The sequence below is a fragment of the Poecilia formosa genome, unplaced genomic scaffold (genome assembly GCF_000485575.1).
Source record: "Poecilia formosa unplaced genomic scaffold, Poecilia_formosa-5.1.2 Scaffold112, whole genome shotgun sequence".
Taxonomy (NCBI): Eukaryota; Metazoa; Chordata; class Actinopteri; order Cyprinodontiformes; family Poeciliidae; genus Poecilia; species Poecilia formosa.
The window spans coordinates 1,122,492-1,141,975 of record NW_006800051.1 but is presented as its reverse complement, the minus strand read 5'-3'; the positions used below and the strand labels follow the sequence as shown (position 1 = coordinate 1,141,975).

At 40.7% G+C, this 19,484-nt stretch overlaps 2 protein-coding genes across 3 annotated transcripts in view; both read left to right on the top strand.

Annotated features, from left to right (window-relative positions):
- zmym4.1 (zinc finger MYM-type containing 4, tandem duplicate 1) overlaps window positions 1-19,278 on the top strand; it is a 20,611-nt gene extending 1,333 nt beyond the window's left edge. The window contains exons 3-26 of one of the 2 annotated variants that reach the window (XM_007560001.2): window positions 312-391; window positions 492-635; window positions 4,565-4,797; window positions 5,910-6,099; window positions 6,174-6,377; window positions 7,254-7,404; window positions 8,039-8,154; window positions 8,226-8,393; window positions 8,991-9,141; window positions 9,969-10,141; window positions 10,220-10,364; window positions 11,208-11,303; window positions 11,389-11,420; window positions 11,557-11,719; window positions 12,559-12,671; window positions 12,754-12,982; window positions 13,714-13,950; window positions 14,027-14,133; window positions 14,771-14,948; window positions 15,025-15,176; window positions 16,052-16,166; window positions 16,244-16,492; window positions 17,067-17,196; window positions 17,952-19,278. In XM_007560001.2, the coding sequence (XP_007560063.1) occupies window positions 312-391; window positions 492-635; window positions 4,565-4,797; window positions 5,910-6,099; window positions 6,174-6,377; window positions 7,254-7,404; window positions 8,039-8,154; window positions 8,226-8,393; window positions 8,991-9,141; window positions 9,969-10,141; window positions 10,220-10,364; window positions 11,208-11,303; window positions 11,389-11,420; window positions 11,557-11,719; window positions 12,559-12,671; window positions 12,754-12,982; window positions 13,714-13,950; window positions 14,027-14,133; window positions 14,771-14,948; window positions 15,025-15,176; window positions 16,052-16,166; window positions 16,244-16,492; window positions 17,067-17,196; window positions 17,952-18,183 (3,788 nt within the window). In that variant the 3' untranslated portion in view covers window positions 18,184-19,278. Of the gene's footprint in view, window positions 1-311; window positions 392-488; window positions 636-4,564; window positions 4,798-5,909; window positions 6,100-6,173; window positions 6,378-7,253; window positions 7,405-8,038; window positions 8,155-8,225; window positions 8,394-8,990; window positions 9,142-9,968; window positions 10,142-10,219; window positions 10,365-11,207; window positions 11,304-11,388; window positions 11,421-11,556; window positions 11,720-12,558; window positions 12,672-12,753; window positions 12,983-13,713; window positions 13,951-14,026; window positions 14,134-14,770; window positions 14,949-15,024; window positions 15,177-16,051; window positions 16,167-16,243; window positions 16,493-17,066; window positions 17,197-17,951 lie in introns of both variants that reach the window. The other variant, XM_016675362.1, reaches the window with a different exon arrangement.
- Window positions 1,400-3,745, top strand: LOC107837097 (piggyBac transposable element-derived protein 2-like). The gene has a single exon (XM_016675364.1). It carries the CDS (start codon window positions 2,809-2,811, stop codon window positions 3,466-3,468), a length of 660 nt encoding a protein of 219 aa, XP_016530850.1. The 5' UTR covers window positions 1,400-2,808; the 3' UTR covers window positions 3,469-3,745.
- Window positions 19,279-19,484: the final 206 nt, after the last annotated feature.

Below are 19,484 nucleotides of genomic sequence, written 5' to 3'. Positions count from 1 at the left end.
GAGCCGATGGCGGCAGCGAGCCGATGGCGGCAGCGAGCCGATGGCGGCAGCGAGCCGATGGCGGCAGCGAGCCGATGGCGGCAGCGAGCCGAGCCGCTTCAGCTGCAAGGAACGGATCTGATGTAGCAAAGACCAAACGGCTCAGTGTTTGTCTTTATGGGTCTGGAACAATAATCCAGCTTTAAAACCAAAAAACCTTTTTCCAAAAATTAAATCTTCAAACACCAAAAATTAATCAATAAGTTAGTTTGAGCTCTTAAATTGTTATTTTAAAATTTCTCGTACCAGACCCGTTTTTCTCCTCCTGTCTCCAGGGAGAGACAGCTCCTCCCCTGCTGCCGTGGTCAACGGGATGAAAGTGGTGAAGTTGTCCTTCCCCAGATCAGACTCTGTAAGTCGCTCCTCGGTTAAAAATATTTATTTTTCAAAGCTAAATCTTTCTTCCTTCTGGTCGTCGTTGAAGTCTGAGTGTTTTTTTCTCCCTGAAGCAGGAGGGGCAGACGGAGACCAAAGACAGGAAGTCGTCTCCTTCGCCGCCTCTGGCCAAAGTGAAGGACGAGCCGGTGGACGAGGAATACGAACAGGCGCTGATTTCCTCCACATCTACGGCCAGCGTCAAGGACGAACCCGCCAAGGTGAGCACAGCCCGGTGGTTCATCAAAAAAAAATTAACTAATTAAACCAAACCACAATCAGACTTCAGTGTAAAAGGTTTGAGACCTGCATGCGAAGGAGAAGAACGTAGCAGCGCTCTGTTTGTGGCTGTAAAGATGGCCGCCACGATGGATGGATGGATTTTAAAGTTATTCAGTAACGAGCGGAAAGTATCGTCTCCAGATCAGAAGCAGATGAAGGAAGCTGATATAAAGTCTGAGTCGCCGCCAAACTTTCAGTTTCAGTTAAGGAAATTTATTTTAAAAAATATTAAATTGCTCAATTTTATGGTCAATGGAAACACATCTACTTTTAAAACAATCGGATACAATTTAGTTCCACATATGGAAGCAGAACAGATCAGACTCTATGGATTGAAATGAACGGACTGTTCAGATCGCCGTGAAAAAGTCGGCTTCGGGTGGCATTGGCCAGCTGCAGCACAGCAGCTGTCATGTGTTAAAGCTGCTGTGCTGCAGCTGCTGGATGCATCCCAGCTGCAGCACCTGAATCCAACGAGCAGCTCGTTACCAGGGCTCTGCTGCAGCTGGACAGTTTGCACTCACTGGGCTAAAACACAGGAAGTCAAACTTTTACCTGGTAATCCACTGATAATCCAACAGGGGGCAGTAACTTTCTCACCAGAGGCCTTTCCACTGATATTACAAGACTGCCATGGCAAAGGACTGGGGCACATGCGGTTTCAGCAGGAAAACTTTGCCAATTTTAGACTGTTAAGGTAAGAAAAAACATTTGTTTTGGGGTGAACCATCAATAGGAAAACTTACTGAGTTGATGCAGTGTAAAATTACTTAGTATTTTATCATAATTTCTTTGTAAAATCGTGTTGAAAAGTGATCCATCAAATTTGATACAGTGGGTCAGTTAACTCGAAAAATCAGTCAATTGTCTTTTTTATTGTACTTCATGTATTTTACATCACGTCAAGCAATGTACAGTCTTTTCATATAAACTAAAGATGTTTGCATGTTCATAATTTGGTACATTTATAGCTTAAAAATAGATATGCAACTTGCACCTTTTGCTTATTTTCATTGAAAACTGACCAATTCAAAGATAAACAGTCTGTTTTTTGTGGCTGTGTGGTTTTTTTTTAGATGGCAAAGACATACACTGTTGAAGATATTCTGAATATGATTATGGATGGGAATTCAGGTGACATCGAGCAGCTAGGGGAGGATGAGGATGAGGAATGGACTCCTGCAAGGATGGAGGAATACCCAGATAGCGGAGATGGTGAAGAAGAGGATAACCCAGATGAGGATGATGATGATGAAGCACCAGAAATCCCAAAGGACAAAACACCAAAGCAGTCGGGAAAGAGCAAAGTGAAAAGGAAGGAGTATCGCTGGGGAAAAAAACAGTTTGAAGCCCCGTCTCCTGAGTTTGTGGAACCTGTTGAGGAAGACTCTGAAGAGAGGCTTGACTGGACACCATGTCAGTACTTCAAAGATTTTGTGACTGCGGACATGCTACAAGAAATTGCAGAAGAAACAAACTTGTACAGTGTGCAGAAAAATGGAAAGTCTGTTAACACAAATGCCCAAGAAATCGAGCAACTTCTGGGTATGTATATGCACATGGGGTTAGTACAGATGCCCAACGTACGAGCTTACTGGGAGATGGAGACAAGGTACCCCCCAGTTTGTGATGTGATGTCAAGGGGTCGATTCCTGGATTTGCTGACAGTGATTCACTTTCAGAATAACCTCGATGTGTCTGAGGATGCAAAACAAGATAAAGTGTGGAAACTCAGGCCATGGTTGGAGAAACTACGCCAACGCTTTCTTTCCATACCACCTGAAGAATGTCACGCTGTTGACGAAATCATGGTGCCTTTCAAAGGAAAATCACATCTACGGTGCTACATGCCAGGAAAACCTCACAAGTGGGGGTTCAAGATGTGGGGACGTGGTGGGCAAAGTGGCTATCTATATGACTTTGATGTGTGCCAAGGGGGAGGAAATCTTGGCCAAGAGAAATCTGACGTTGGTGCTACAGGAGACGTTGTCCTGAAAATGACCTCAACCCTTCCAGCAGGAAAGAATCACAAAGTTTTTGCTGACAATTTCTTTACGTCAGTTCCATTGGCACTTGAAACAAAGAGGAATCTACTACATAGGCACAGTCCGAATGAACAGGGTGAAGAATTGCCAACTGATGGATGAGAAAGAACTGAAGAAAAAGGGAAGAGGGTCACTGGATTTCAGAGTAAACCAGGAAAACGACATCATTGTGAGATGGTATGAGAACAAAGCTGTGAACCTGCTCTCTTCTTTTGTTGGTGTTGAACCACTGGGCAGTGTGAAGCGTTGGGATCGAAAAGCCAAAACCCACATAATGGTTCCTAGACCGACCATTGTTGACACTTACAACAGGTTCATGGGAGGCATTGACCTTCTTGATATGCTTTCTGCATTGTACAAGTTCAGCTTCAGATCCCAAAGATGGTACATCTACATTTGGTGGCACACCATCACGGTGGCAGTAATCAATGCATGGATCCGCTACAGAAGAGACCTGGAGAAACTGCATCCCAGGCAGAAACACCTGCCCCTGCGAAGGTTTCAGGCCTCTGTTGCCACTTTGTCCTCTCCGGAAGCAACGCCAACCCCTCCTAGGAGGAGGAAAACCACTGAGTTGCCCCCTGATGTGAGAAAGGATGGCCTCAATCATTTCCCAACATGGGAAACCCGACAGAGATGCAAGCCCTGTGTGGTCCACTTTGCCATGTGTTCTGTGGAAACATCTTTGTCTGAACAAGGACAGAAACTGTTTCCAAGCCTATCATAATGCAAAATAAAAAGGTTGTGAGCCACAATATGTGTAGAAAATGACTGAAATGATATGTTCTCGAGACTGCCACCCTGCCAGTTCCATTGGTGGATTTGTTATTGCTGCATTGTTGTAGCACTTTTTATGTTTGGAATTAACAACTTATCTGAGTTATTTTATTATGTTTTTGTTCAAGAAAAAATCATCTTTGAGCATTGTGACCTGATGTATCAAATATGATACAAAATGAAACTCATATGGAAAATATTTGAAAAAGTTTTTTTTGTTTGTTCAGAGGGACCAATAAAGGCTCCAGTTTCAAAGAATTGGATTTTTCTGTCAGTTATTTCATGGTGTGAGCTAGATTAATTTCATATTTATGGGAAAAAAATCTGGTTGTTATCTGATGATGAAAAGACAAAATTATAATTTTCCATGACTAGAGGCATAAATTTGCCATATCAGAACTAAATTTTTATTATTGTTTGACTGAAGTGGTAAATTTAGGAGATGCAGAAAATATCTGTTCCGTTTCCTGGATCAGAACCAGACAGGTTGCAGATATTTCAGAAAATATCTGAGTTTTTATTGTTAATTTATCCCTTTAATCATGGAAAATTTTCTTTTAAGGACTTTTCAACGTGAGAATATTCAGCTTTTTCTACTTTTTTTTTAAATAACGTTTTTGGAGAAAATTTATTTCCTACTTTGTGGATTTGTTATTATTGCTTTGGCTGCAATGACCCCAATACTCTTTAGTGTTTTTTTTCTGTTTGGCCCGATTAAAATACAGACCAAAGATCTTATAAAAAATAATAATGCAGGAAAAGGTAAAATCCCAATGGATTTATGTAATCTTTCTCTCAAATAATCTAGAAAAATAACACGAATCATCAGCTAACCTTGGATTTAAGAAGACAGTCAGAGAAAACGGTAAAAATAAAAAACGTTCATACTCTGTCGTATGGATGCTCATCTGCTGCTTATGCATTTTGCTGCTACTTTGATCCAAAACCAATAATTCGGTTGACATCGCAGCCCAGCTGCTGAGAAGGAAGATGGCGTCTGGTGTTTGTGACGTTGTCTCCTGACCGGGCGGTTCCTCTGTCGACAGGACGACCTGCGGATCGGCTCGGTGTTCTCCGTGTCTCCGTCCGGAGAAACGCTGCCGTGCGTCAACCCGTCCTCCGTCCACATGTCCTGCTCCAACTGCAGGAAGAACCTGATGAAAGGACAGACGGCGTTCCAGAGGAAGGGTTCGCCGGCGCTCTTCTGCTCCACCTCCTGCCTCTCCGCGTCGCTGCCCTCCTCCAAAGGAGCCACCAAGCCCTGCGTCTTCTGCCAAAAGTAACAACAGCAGCACGCCGCCAAAAACCTGATCCTCACTTTTCTAAAGAGAGGAACTACAAATGACAGAAAATATTTCAAAAAGTGTTTTTTATCTCAATCTGTGGTTTATATGACAGAATATTAGGACCAAAATATGAGTATAGTCGTAATATTAGCAGATTAAAGATCCAATGTTGCCAGAAAGAGAATTAAAATTAAGTTTTTTTAATGAAAAAAGCAAAAATCAGTTTGTTTCTTAGTTTGCTCCATTGTTTCAAAGTTCTGCAGCTGATAATAATTTCAGGCTAATGTGTTAAAAGATGAAATATTAAAATTATCTGTAAAACTTACAACAAAGTATAACTTCAGAACATTTCTGATTTAAATACGTTATTTTCATGTTGAAGTTCCCCTAAAATGACGGTTTCGTTCCAGCATTATTTTCTGTCAAACAATGTTATTATTGTAATATTATAACTATCAAATCGTTTATCGATTTATTTATCGCGATAAATTTCTCACAAGATTTTGATTCACCACTAAAATTGAATAAATTCCAATTAATTAAAAAACTAAAACTATCCGTATTGTTGGGTTTGTTAGTTTTAATATTTTGCTCCACTGTTAGTTCAGTTAAAACGTATCAATAAATTTGAAAACATGATTAAATGCAGATTAGTGACAGAAATCACATTTTCATGACTTGTGTCCTAAAGAGGCATTTTATAGATGGGAATGTTTATCAAGAGCTTCGTTTGTTTGTGGGGCTAAAATTACCTAAAAAGTTGTAATAAATAGTTGGCATCATTTTTATTTTTATCACAGAATAATTATAAACTTTAAGTCCAGATTTGATTCTCGTAACTGAAAGTAAAAAATTCTTGGGCTGGTCCTGATATTCTGTCACAGAGGTGATTTGAATTAAAAGTCCGTTAAACAGAAGCTTTAAACATGATTGTTAAACAAGATGGCCGCCGTGGGCGCGCTGACACTCTGGAAACACCAGGGGGGGAAAATCCAGATTTTCCAAATCTGTTTTTAGTGAATAAAATGGTTTTATCGCCCCGCTCCCCTCTGAGCCAATCGGGTCTCGATCGGCTCTGTGACGCGGCTGCGCTGCTCTCCTGCAGGTTGATCCTCCGGACCCAGGATGCGATTCTGGCTCCAGATGCCAACGGCGCCATGAAGGAGTTCTGCAGCCAGAACTGCGTCACTTCCTTCAACTACAAGAAACACACGCAGAGCATCCGTGCCGCCGCCGCGCCGTGCAAAGCGCCGCAGACGCAGTCGCTCTGCAGCATGTGCTCCAGATTCAGCACCGTGAGTTCAGCGGACCAGAACCCGGTTCTACCGGCTCGCCGCTGTGAAGCTACATTTTTCTGCTCTGTCCGCAGAGCAAACACGAGGTGATCCTGCGCGGCACCGTCCACAAGATGTGCAGCGACGCGTGCTTCAACCGCTTCCGCACCGTCAACAACCTGACGATGGCGGGCTGCGCCAGCTGCGGCTCGTTCTGCCAGAGCAAACCCGTCATGCTGAAGCTGGAGGACAGCAGCAAGACGCTCTGCAACATGGACTGCCTGGCCAAATACAAGGAGGTACCTGAACGCCTCGCCGCTGCCTGACCCGCGCTGCAGAAACACCGACAGGAGTTTCACTCCACTTTCTACCGCAGACAGTTCACTGCAAATAAAATATTAACTTGCAAGTAACTTTTCAGCAAGAAATAGGAGAATGTTTAAGTAAATAATTGATTAAAAAGGTTCTAGTTTCACAGGCAGATGATTTCACTTATAACTTGACATTTTTCCCACATTATAAATGAAATAATCTGCCAGTAGAACTTGTTTTATCAATATCAACAAATTATTGACCTGAAACTAGTTCCTACACTGCAAAAACACAAAATCTTACTATTTTTAGTCTGCTTTCTAGTTATTACAATTAGACAAAACTAACTTACAAGTACATTTTCAGAAAGATGTAAGGGGTTATTTTAAGTAAATAATTCCTTAATGTTAATAAAAACTATTTTCACTGTCATGTTATTTACTTCTAAAGCGGGAAAATTTTATTGCTGGTGAAATAATCTTAGTGAAACTAGTACGTTTTAAAATAAATAAGGACTTATTTATTTGAAATAAGATCTGATATCTTGCTGAAAAGTTAATCGTAAGTTAGATTTTTGTCTTATTTTACTTGGATATTTACTTTAAAATCTAAACCTAAAACACTTGATAAGATTTAGTTTTTTCCAGAAATTTTGGCTCTAAAATCTCTACTTCTAGCTGAGGCACTAGACAAACTGATCAACATATTTGTTGTGTATCGATGATTTTAACGATGCATTTTTCTTTCTCTGGTTGACTGTGATATTTGATGTTTGATGTTTTCATGATGTAAAGCACCAAGAACTGCCTCAGTGCTGAAATGTGCTGTACAAATGAACTTGATTGCTTTTCGTTTGTTGCCAGAAAACGAAGGTGATTCTGCCGTGCACGATGTGCCGCGCGCCACACATGCTGCCCCAGATGTTCAGCAACAAAAACAGCGACGAGTCGGTCAACATGTTCTGCAGCAACAGCTGCCTGATGGCGTTTAAGGTCCAGAGCGTCAGCTCTTCAGGTGCGGCTGCACACGTTTCCTTCCGCTGGACGTCAAAGCGGGGAGATGAAAACTCTGCAGTTATCTTTGATTGTCTGTGACGTTAAAACGTCAATATTCTGTGATTCTCCCAAACTGTGATCTGAGGGCTGTTATTCCTGTAGACGGTGAATGTTTCCGTTTCCTTACACTCTGATGTTTCTTTCTGCAGAGATTTTATGATCAGTTGAGACTGAAAAGCAGCTAATTTACATTAACAAGACAGTTTATTTATTTGGGTAATTTTTAATCTTTACATAAACAAGTTAAAAAAAGACAAAACCAATACAGAAATAGATAAACAATATTAAAATTTCTGTCAATTGCAAGAACACAAAGCGAACTTGTTGCACCTCCACTTTTTTTTATATATTTAAAGTTCTTATTTTGTTCAATGTTGCAATAGTTTGACATGTTAGTTCTTCCATTATCATCAAGTGTGAAGCAGCTGGGAACACCTGAGACAAACAGTTTTGTAGATACTGAAGCGCAAACGGAGAGGATGGACTGAACAGAGATCACAACGTTCCTAATATTCTATCAGCTTCTTTTGTGACTGACGCAGGACTGAGCTGTGATATTTCAGTAACGTCTCGGTTCGAACGTTCCTCTGCAGGAGCTCGATTAAACTGTGACAACTGCGGGAAGAACACGGTTCCTTCGTACCACCTGGCCATGTCGGACACCTCCATCAGAAACTTCTGCAGCATGCCGTGCGTCATGACGTTCCAGGTAGAGGCGCCACGACGCAGCCGCTTCATTCGCTCTGCAGGTGAAACGCTAACATTGTTTCTGTTTCACAGGAGAAGTTCAAGAAGAGCCAGCCGCAGCTGAACGTTTTCACCAAGCTGCCGGTGGGGTCGGCCCAGGCCCAGACCGCCACGCCGACGCAGCTGGTCGACGCGCTGAAGCTCAACTGCTTCCAGTGCAGCCAGGTGGTCACCTCCAAACCGGAGCTCATCCAGATAAAGGTAGCAGGAAACGAGACGCCACGCTTTACTAAACCTGAGATGATGAATATTTTTTAAATAAAAAAGTTGAAAGTTTCCACCAAAAAGTCATAAACTGAGATTAAATTTCTCCTTGAAACTCAGAAATTTCCAAGTTTTTTTGTAGAAAATTTCAGAGATGACTCAAAATTAGATTTTTTTTGTTGTTGGAAATTTTCCAGTGACCTAATACTCCATGGTAGATTTTGCATGTTTGCTGTATTAAAAGAAAAGCATCTAGTTTTCAGTTTCTTTTCGACTCGACTGAACAGATTTTTCAGTAATAATAGAATCCGGGCCGCTTTCTTTCAAAACGTTTATTTAGCCAAGTTTAATCAATCATTTCGGTAAAAGTCTATGAATATTAATGGTTTCACCTTTTGGCAAAGCTTGGTTATAAAAAGACAAATACTTTGCATTTTCTGTTTTAAGAAACTTACAAATGAAAGTGTCCACCTGCGTCTCCAGGCCACATTTGTATTATTTTTAGATGCACTCTGGACCCCCTGATCCAAACGGATAAATGATCCCAGAGTCGGGTTTTCTCACTCCGGAGTGATTGTTCCCGTGTTTCTCCAGGATAAAATCATTTTCCTGTGCGGTTCCGACTGTTCGATGGAGTACAAGAAGGCCAACGCCGTGATGAGTCTGTGTGAGTACTGCAAGATCGAAAAGATCACCAGAGAGGCCAAGAGGATCAACAACAAGGACTGCTACTTCTGCAGCGACGGTGAGCGCAGCGGCTCCACTGACAGGGGAAAATACGCAGCAAATAAAATGTTGAAAAAATATCAGATTTTTAGACTTTGATCCTCTTTCTAGTTCCTAATGTACAACAACGCAGCCTTGTTCGAAAAATACCACCATTTAGTTTGACTCATTTTAGTTTAAATCATGTAGCTTATCTCTGATTTGTCACTTTATAATCTGGACTTCAACATTTTTTGTCATTTAAATTCAAGTTTTTTACTTCCTGACTGAATACTGACTCATTTAAAAATTTATAAAGGGAAATTTATTGGATTCTCAAATGTTTCACTAACGACAATTTTTCCATATTATTAGTGAAACATTCTGAAACTAGTAGCCTTTATCCACATTCAAGAATTAGTGACTTTAAACAAACTCATATTTCTTCCTGAAAAGTTTCTCATAAGTTAGTTTTGTCTTATTTCAAGTGTACTGAGATATTTGCACCAGATATATTTAGTTTTTTGCAGTGAATGACACTCTGCCATGACTACACTGCAAAAAACACAACATTTTACCAAATTTACGTTTCAGCAATGAGTGTATTAGTCAATAGATCATTGTTGATTTTAAAAATGTCTACTTCCACTGGCAGATTATATTGAGACCTTTTTCTCATGTTGGAAGTGAAATAATGTTCCAATGGAGCGAGCAGTGAGACCAACATTAGGGAAATGTTAAAACGAGCTGAAATGTTGCTTCTAAGTTAGTCTTGCCTTATTTGAAGTGTACTTGGATATTTGAACTAGAAGCTGCTCAGAAGTCGTATTATTTTGATGCAGAACCGCGTTCTGTTCCCGTTTCCAGGCTGTAAGCTCCTCTTCAGGCACGAGCTGAGTAAGAACTGGGGGAAGCACTGCCACTCCTGCGTCTACTGCCACTGCGTGTCCAAGAAGCTGGTGACGGCCCAGTACGGCGGCTCCATCGAGGAGTTCTGCTCCGAGGAGTGCCGCTCCAAGTACACCATGCTGTTCTGCCACGTAAGCCACCGCGATCCGCGCCGAAGCCGCCGTTTGCTTTCAGTGACGATGACGATGCTGTAACTGCGCCCCCTGCAGGTAGCAAAGTGCGACAGCTGCGGGCGTAAAGGGAAGCTGAAGCAGAGCCTGCCGCTGCTTGGGGAGGTCAAACATTTCTGTGGCATCAGCTGTCTGCTCAAGTTCTGCTGCGATAGGGTGGCGGCCCAGGGCGAGGTCATCAAAGGTCCAGATCACTTTTACCTTTATTTCACATTTACAGAGCATGAAAATGTTAAAAAATATTAAACAATTAGACATTTGCTATTTTGTTGCTTAATCAGATAAAAAAAGGCCAAATTTTCTTAATCCTTTTTATACTAGAAATGCATTAAAAGATGCAAATAATAACAGCATTTATATATATATATATATTAATCGTTATTAGATTAATCGTTATTAGATTAATCATTTCAGGCCTAGATTTATGTAATAAATGTATCTATAATTTTAATATTATTAACATATTTATGATGGATTACAGCACAGGAAACATGAAATGATTAAAAATGAAATAAAATTTAGCATATTTTTATTACAGGTTTATGTAAATGATTGTTTATAGGTCAAGAAAATGTATTTAGGAAGTCATTTGGATTTCTCAGCATTCTGAGAAATTGATAGATAAATTATTTATCAATAAATTGATTTATTGATAAATAATCAGCTTTTGATAGCTGATTATTTTGTCAAATTCTCATGAAATTACATTATCATAATTTTAGATGTTTTTTTGCAAGATTACTTTAATTTCTGGGAAGTGACTCCTAGACGTCAAACTTCCCATCATCCATCTGTGGAGTCAACTCAAGTTTCTTTGGACATAAATAACATATTTTGTTCAAATATTAGAAAACAGACCAAAATGAAAACCTGCAGAGTTTCATGTCTGTGAATCTTGTTGAGAAGCGACTGAAGCGTCCAGTTAAACTTCATTCTCTGTTGTATGAAACATCTGCTGGTCTGTTTGGGTCAGACGTGTAGCTGTGGGACTCGGTTTGGACCGGTTGTTTGTGTTCTGGTTCTGCAGCTGCCGGCGAGGCCACGCCCGTCATCGCCAGCGTCATGTCGCTCGCAGACCAGCCGGCGGGGAGATCCAAATCGGCAGACAAACCCACGCACCTCAGTACAGAACCCAGACTAAACTCTGATTTATCCGTCTGACCCGGTTCTTTGTTTCACATCTAAAGTTTCTCTTTTTGTCTCAACAGGCACCAGGTCAAAAACCAAGAACTCTGGAAATGTAAGTCAGTGAAAATGAACCCAAACAGATTAATAAGTGACAGAAAATGGCAATAAAAGAGTGAAATAATTGAATTTTATTTCTTCACTTGCTGGTTGTTGGAGCCGTTTTGAGTTCTGGTGTTTTTGTCTTGCAGATCAGCGTCCAAACAGACACAGCGAAGATCCATCCTCCTCCTTCTCCTCTTCCTCCTTCTGCGCCGAAGTTACTGAAGAACAAAGCGCTGCTGTGCAAACCTCTGGTGCAGAACAAAGGAGTTTCCTGCAAAACGCAGACGGCCAGTGTGGAGGCACAGACCGGTACAGTCAATTCAGACCCACACGTTTAGGAAGTAACGTTTGTTCAGAAAGCAGTTTTCACAGAAAAACCACAAAGAGCTGCACAATAAAAATTAAATTACACAGAGAATAAAATAAAATCATAAAAGCCTGGGAAGCTTTTAGCCAGAATCCCGCCGATTCTGGCTAAAATGTTTTTGTTTTCAGCCAGAATCTGAGTGAAGCCGCTGGTTGTGGCTGAAAACAAAATGCATTTAAAAAAATTAAATATTCTGTAAATAAAATGCAGAATTTTATAGCTTGATTATAGTAAATGTCATGTTTATCTAATTTTCTTTTTTTTCCCCTTTTTTTCCAAAATTGGTGGAAATGAAGATATAATCAACAATATTTAGCCACAAAACAATAAGCCATAAATCAATTTTAAAAAAGAAAATTTCCAGAGCAAAATTTCAAGTTTTTCTTTTTTAACATTAAACAATTTTCTAGTGAAAAATAAGCAGAAAAAACAGAGATAAGATTAACATGTAGCAGTGTTTTACCTAAAAATAGAGAGAAATTTTAAATAAACAATGTTGCAAAAAGAAAAATAATGTTTTCATACTTTAGGTTACTTCAAAATTTGGATTTAAATATCCACCTAGTGTTTATTTTATTAAATTATTACTGCTGGATATCCATTAAAATCGCTCGGATTAATGATTTACATCATATTTCTAACGTGTTTTGTTTCTGATCCAAATGAGTTTTTCTCAGCATTGGAGCAAACAGCAACATTTAATCTTTTATTTATTAGATATTTAAAAACATGCAGGCCGTCGTCTCTGTCCTCACTAAACTGTCCTTCTCTCTTCCCGTAGAAGACGCCTTCCCCAGCGTCATGGTGCTGCCGGTCCCAGTCCCGGTTTTCGTTCCCGTTCCCATGAACATGTACAGCCAGTTCGTCCCCAGACCTCTGAACGTGCCGCTACCTGTAAGCCTGATTATTGGTTATTGATTTCATCTGAACTCGATCAGCTTCGCTCAGGTTTGTCTCTTGTTTGTCCGCGTTGCAGCTGCCGGTGCCGATGTTCCTCCCTGTGACGATGAACAGCGCCGAGCGCATCGTGGAGACCATCCAGGAGATCAAGCAGAAGATCCCGTCGGATCCGTACGAGGCGGAGCTCATCCTGATGGCCGAGATGGTTGCCGAGGGCGACGAGGAGAAGAGCAGCAAGACGGAGACGCGCAAAGACAAAACATCGGCGAAGGAGTCAGAAAGCAAAGAGGCTCCGGCACAAGATGGTGAGACTCTGCAGGAACAACCAGAGGATGAAATCAGATTGATTATTGAGATAATCAGCAGGAATATAATTGTTTTAATTACATTTTTTAATGCATTTCTAGTATTAATAACAAAAGACTGAAGCGGTTAAATGAAAAATCTGTAAAATGTGCAAATTGTTTTATCTAATTGTCAGAACAATCAGGGCAAAGCAGGTTAAAAATTGAAAGGATGGAAGTGCATTAAAAGATGCAAATAATTTAATTCCACCTTTAAATAAGAAATTAAACATTTTACTGTCTGAAAGCCAATAACACCATTTCGGTAAAACTTTGTAGGAAATGATGCATCTGCAGCTAAAAAATCCTCCGAACATCAACATGTGAAAAGTTTCTGTTTCTGCTCAACTTGGCAGCAAATCGGTGCAGCAAAGATCTGATGATTATTTTTCTGTTAACCAATTAATAGTTGGACAGAAAAGGAGCTTAATGGGAGATTAAAACATTAACCAGGTGAAGCTAAATCTGCAAAATGTTTTTATGCAGTTTTGATTTAATTTTGGCTGAGAGGTTGTTCTTTCATGTCTCTCTACTCCAGCTAACGATTAATCGATTACTGAATTAGCTGATGATTAATCGTTTCAGTTTGTGAAGCATTTGTTCAGGGAGCCTGAGCTCCAGGTAGAATCTGTTTTCATTAAAATGTTTTCATTATGATGTAAACTTTGAGTCTCTGCTGCTGTTTCCTCCAGACCACATCAGCAACTACAGCGACGACCTGGATACGGACGACCTGGCCAGCTTCCTGAACAACTGGGAGGAGACGAGCTCCGACGCCGGCCTCAGGCTGCCGGGTCGACAGTACTCCTCTGAAAAGCTGAACCCGGTCCTGGACGCTGCCGCCGTCCCGTCCCCGGTGCCGGACCTGGAGCCGCCGCCGCCGCCGCAGGGCCCGCCGCCCATGGACATCGAAGCGGATTTCTCCATCGGTGAGAGTGAAACGCAGAGCTGGAGCTGCTGAGAGATGTTTGTGGTCGTTTCTCTGATGTTCAGCGCCGCTTTCAGAAACCCTGGAGAGGATGGCCCGGCTGAGGGAGCACTGCAACAGATCCCCGAGTCCGACGCCGGCGCCGAGACGGAGACAAGCTCAGAGGAAAGCCCGGGACAAGAGGGTGAGAGAGGAGAGCCGAGTCGCAGCAACCAGGGGCCGAGTTACGGAAAGCTTAAAACCAGGGATGTAGCAGAGGGCGATATGGGCGATGCTTTATGGGGAGAGGCTGGGCAGATTTTCTTTTTTTTATTTTAATTCATAAAGTCACTATAATAAAAAAAACATGTATAAAGTTTACAAAATCACACTGTTTAATCCGTCAGAAAAAATACAAAATAAATAGAAATATAACTGAATTTGCCAACCAAACCAGCCTGAAACATAACAGTAACGCTTTCAGGGACGGCGGCGGCATTTAAAAAGTTTTCCACGTCAGTGTTAAATGTTTTTTAGAAGTTTATTTTTCTTTGAGTGGGTTTAAATGGGATCCAGTAAAATCTTAATTAAAATGTTGGGTTTATTTCAGCCTTGAGCCTCTGAAGTGAATCGGTGGGTTTGGATCAGGCTTGAACTCATTGTGTTGATTCTCTGTTCAACTTGAATACTAAACCAAACGGAAAATTAAATGCAGTCGAACAGCTTATGTCATCAGTATCATTCTAAAAATTGACTGGTAAAAATGGAGAATTATGGGATGTTTTTGGCACAGACCTCTGGCAGCGCTCCGCCTCATTTCCTCCCCCATCTTCTGCCTTCAGGGTCGTAAATCCCAGCGATTGGCGAAAGCAGCTGAAGAAAGTCCGCCGAGAAGCTCGGCCAAGAAGTCTGTGTCTGCTGAAATCCTGAAGCTGAAGAGCCAGTACGGCATCGACGCCTGGAAGCGCTGGATCCAGTGGAGGCAGACGCAGCCCAACCTGGAGCAGCGCCGCTTCGGCTGTGAGTCCGGCCCGCCGCGGGACCAGGCTCCTTTAAAAACGCTTGGTTTCCATGGTAACGTCTGGTGTGTCCGCAGCGCGGCCCCTGGAGCTGAAGGAGGATCTGCTCCGCTGCACCACGGCTGAACTCAGCTACGGTCTGTGCTGCTTCATCACCGAGGTGAAGCGGCCGAACGGAGAGCCGTACTCCCCCGACAGCCTGTTCTACCTCTGCCTGGGGATCCAGCAGGTGAAAACTCTGATTTAAAACAATGTTTTTAGACCAAAATGTGTTCCTGCTAGCAGTGGAACTATTTTAATCAGCTAAATAAACAACATTGTTTACTAAATTATTGAATAGACATATGAGCTTGACAACAAAGATATTTATTGTTTTTATTCTGCTGTTCAGGTTATTTTATTTCTGAAGCAGAAATTAACCCCCAGTTGTCCAAGCGAAGCAGCTTTGTTGTCCATCGTTGGTGGTGGATGTCTCTCGTGCGTCAGATTTACAGGCGTACCAGAAACACACAAATATAAAAGTTCCATCTAAAATAAAAAGTGCATTTCATTGCGTAAAAATCTTTAATGTGCAACAGTGTATTGGGGAGAGGAAAGGTGGAAATTTGAGTTTCAAAAGTTAAAAATTTACAGATTTTGAAAGTCAGGAATTTCCATGTTTCTCTGGAAAACTTCTGAGATTAACCTCAAAATTCCAAAATCCTTTAAAAAATTTTAGTTTTTTGGCAGAAGTATACTTTTTTTCTCTAATAGGTCACCTTTAAGATTCCTGCTGTAGGACCTCCAATGTTTTCCTTCCACTCAACTTTCCACTAATATGCTTGGACACAGCACTCTCAACAGCCGGCATCTTTAGCCTTGATCTTTTGTGGCTTGACATCCAACAGAATCATAGCAAAACATTTTTCTATGAAAAATATATACATCTTTATTGGTTTTATGCAAGTTTACATTTTTTATAAACCGACTTTGTTTGTATGCCTTAATGAATTGGTATATGGAAGTTTTACTAATCAAATTAAACAGTTGAATATTCAAAATGAGCTTTTTGCTGCTGATCTGCACCAGAAACTTTGATCGACTTCTCTGTCTCTCTCTCTGCAGTATCTGTTTGAAAACGGTCGAGTGGAGAACATCTTCATGGATCGTTTCTACAGCAAGTTCTCCACAGATTTCACCAACATGCTGAAAAGGTTTCAGCCCACCGTCACTCCCAGAGGTGAGTTAACGTCAGACACAGCAGTCGCCAACTTTGACGTGCATTTGTTGCGATTTATCGGCGTTTTTCCTTGGCAGGTTACGTGCATTCCCGCGTGGAGGAGGAGTTCCTGTGGGGGTGCAAGCAGCTGGGGGCGTACTCCCCCATCGTCCTCCTCAACACGCTGCTCTTCTTCTCCTGCAAATACTTTGGCTTCACCACGGTGGAGCAGCACCGCCAGCTGTCGTTCGCCCACGTCATGCGCTGCACCAAAACCAACCCGGACAACAGCAAGACGACCTTCCTGCGCTTCTACCCACCCATTCCTGTAAACGAAGCAGAGTCAGGTATATTTCACACAACAATTGGTTTGCACTGCAAAAACACTAAACCTTTCCAAGTATTTCTTAATTTCTAGTGCAAATATCTCAGTACACTTGAAATAAGACAAGTGTACTGAGCTTGTTGTAAGTAAATAAGTTATTAATAAAAAGCAGCAGTTCCACTGTTGGATTATTTCCTTTATAACTTGTGAAAAATGCCTTTATAAGTGAAATCATCTGCTAGTGTTGAAATGATTAATGAAATTAATTGTCAATGATTGATTGGAATAATTTTTAACTAATTTAGTAATTGATTCGTTGGTAACTGGAGTATAGACTCAGAACTCCTCCGGTGGCAGTTTTAGCTTCACCTGGTTCAAATTTGCTAAATTTGAACCAGGTGAACCATTTAAAGTGATGGAAAAACTCAAATATAATCCATAGAAAACTGAGTTTAATCCAATTTATTCATATATTTTTGGTAATTTCTAGTACACCGTATTTCTTTGTGCAGGGAAGGTGAGACATAAAGACGGTGACAAACCTCAGTGATTTGGCTTTACTTCTCCCAACAGCTGACTGTAATTATTGTGTTCAGATCCAGATGGAGTTCCAGCAAAGAGGCGTAAAGAGGAAGAGAGTAAGGAGGAAATCCTGGAGATGATGGAGAACACGGAGAACCCACTTCGCTGTCCAGTCAGGCTTTATGAGTTTTACCTCTCCAAGTGGTGAGATGGACAAAAATGCAACCTCACCTTTCGGTTCTTAATGTTTTTCCCTCTATCTATTAATATTTGATGCAGCCTGATAGATGCATCATCATCAAGGCTATTTTGCTCCTAATTTTATTAAAATATAGTTCTTTAAACAGAATTTTCTTAGACAAGTTTGTGTAATCTCTCTTGTGTGCATACATCTTAAAATAAGTAAACAAAAATATCATACCTTAAAAAAACACATAAAACATCTCCAGAAGATAAATGTAAAGCAAAATGACGAAGAAACAGAATATCCAATAAAAACCCGACAGATGCATCATCCTTGAACTGAGTTTTTAGCCAATACATTTTTTGGGAATAATCACCTTGGAGCTAAAATCCTATATTCAATGAAACTATTAAATGTCTTTCGTTGTTTCTTTTAATATACATTCAGCTAAAGAAATTGGGTTTTTGTGGTAAATTTGTCTTAATTTCCCAAATAATTGATTTAAATATAAATTTTTGCCAAGTTTTCATTTGTTTACACAACAGTTGTCTGTCCCTTAATTTTTAAAACCTTTCCAGTTTTATTGTGGGTTTAAGTTTTTTAACAAACTTGAAAAATAGTTTAAAACCCAATCTGTTACTGCGAATTAAAATGATGGGAATAGCCGAAGCAAAGCATCAACAGAAGCTTGGGAAGCTGTTGATCAAAGTTACTGTTGACGGAGTAAAATGTCCCCCTCATCCTCACTCTGCGTTTTGATGCATTTCTTTTCCAGCTCGGAATCGGTGAAGCAGCGCACCAACATGTTCTACCTGCACCCTGAGCGTTGCTGCGTCCCAAACAGCCCGCTGTGGTTCTCGTCCACGCCGCTGGACGACAACACCATGGAGTCCATGCTGATCCGCATCCTCACTGTCAGAGAGCTTCATCTCAGGACCAAGAAAGACCAGCCTGTGGTTTCTGACCCGCCTTTTATACCTGAAGAAGAGGATGAAGACTCTGATTAAAAAAAGAACCGAAGTGACCTTTTCGTGGTGTTGCAACTGGCTGTCTAAATGTAAATAAACGTAAATGTTCACTACAACTTGTTCTCGGTAACTCACGATAGAAATGTGCTGAGCTGGAGAAAAGTTCCTTTCCTAAACTCTGTTGAGCGAGAGTTGCACATTTTCAAACGCACACTGTTTCTGCAGACTGTTCAGCTCGCAGACTGTTTACTGCTGCTCAAAGATGAAGACACAAAGCTCATCGGTTTAGTTGCATCTTGTTGCTTTCGGTTTCCTTCCAGGTATTATGATTCCTAACATTTCAGTGCACGCAAGTCTGCCATGTTTTCTTTTCTGAAAGGTAAATGCTGAGTTTGTTTCAGGAGCTGTTGGCCCAATAACAATAACTGAAATCGTCTATGATCTTTATTCACTTTTATTACATTAGGCTTTTTTTTAGCTCCTGAAAATTATTTGATATCTTTAAAGCTAAAGATGCATGTTAGATTTTAATCTTTGAGTGATGGTGTCCTGGATGTTTTAGATGTGAACCTGCTGCAAAATATCAAATTCAAATTCCTGAACTAGTACAAAAGGTTAAGCAGGAGCCTACTCATGAGATAATCATTTACATCAAGTAAACGAGACCATAAAAATCTAAAACATGCAGGGTACCAGCCACAAAAAAAAGAAACAATCCCAGAGGCCTTTTCACACAACTGTCAAATTTTGTTGTATTGCAAAAACTAAGCCAGTATCACAACCTGAAATGAGACCATAATGATTAATAGTAATGAGGGTACTGGGAGCTAATCCAAAGATGTTTGTTCTCTAACATCTTGAGAATAAGAATCAATTTGAATGTAACTGAAGGAGTGGTAAATTGTAAAAGGAAGAGCAAATACTAACCTGAAACACAATATTTTGCCATTTTGATATGAGTTTTTGGTATTTTTTGGGATATTGTTGAATCTAAAATGAGTCCTGGGATCATAATGCTGGGTAACTGCAGCAAGTTATGTGTATCTTGGTTATTTTAACCTCCTGTCCTTAGATTATAGCTGTCTGTTTTATATTGTTTGTTCTCTTTTTAATAAAATAATGTCTTAAATTGAATTTGTGAACCTGAATTATTTTTCTCTGGTCTCTGATAGTTATATTTTAGGGGGGAGGGTTTAGTGGGGTTATGAGGACTTTCCCTGTCCTCAGAATGTCCCCATAAGACACGTTCACACGTCCTTCACAGTTCTCAGCTGCTCCTTGCATCTGATTCGCTCGTTCAAGTGTCAATCACTGACGTCACACTAAGCTAGTGACGTTAC

What these genes read in the sequence shown, in the direction of transcription:
- LOC107837097 (XM_016675364.1), top strand. Translation starts at nt 2,809, where the DNA reads ATGAACAGGGTGAAGAATTGCCAACTGATGGATGAGAAAGAACTGAAG.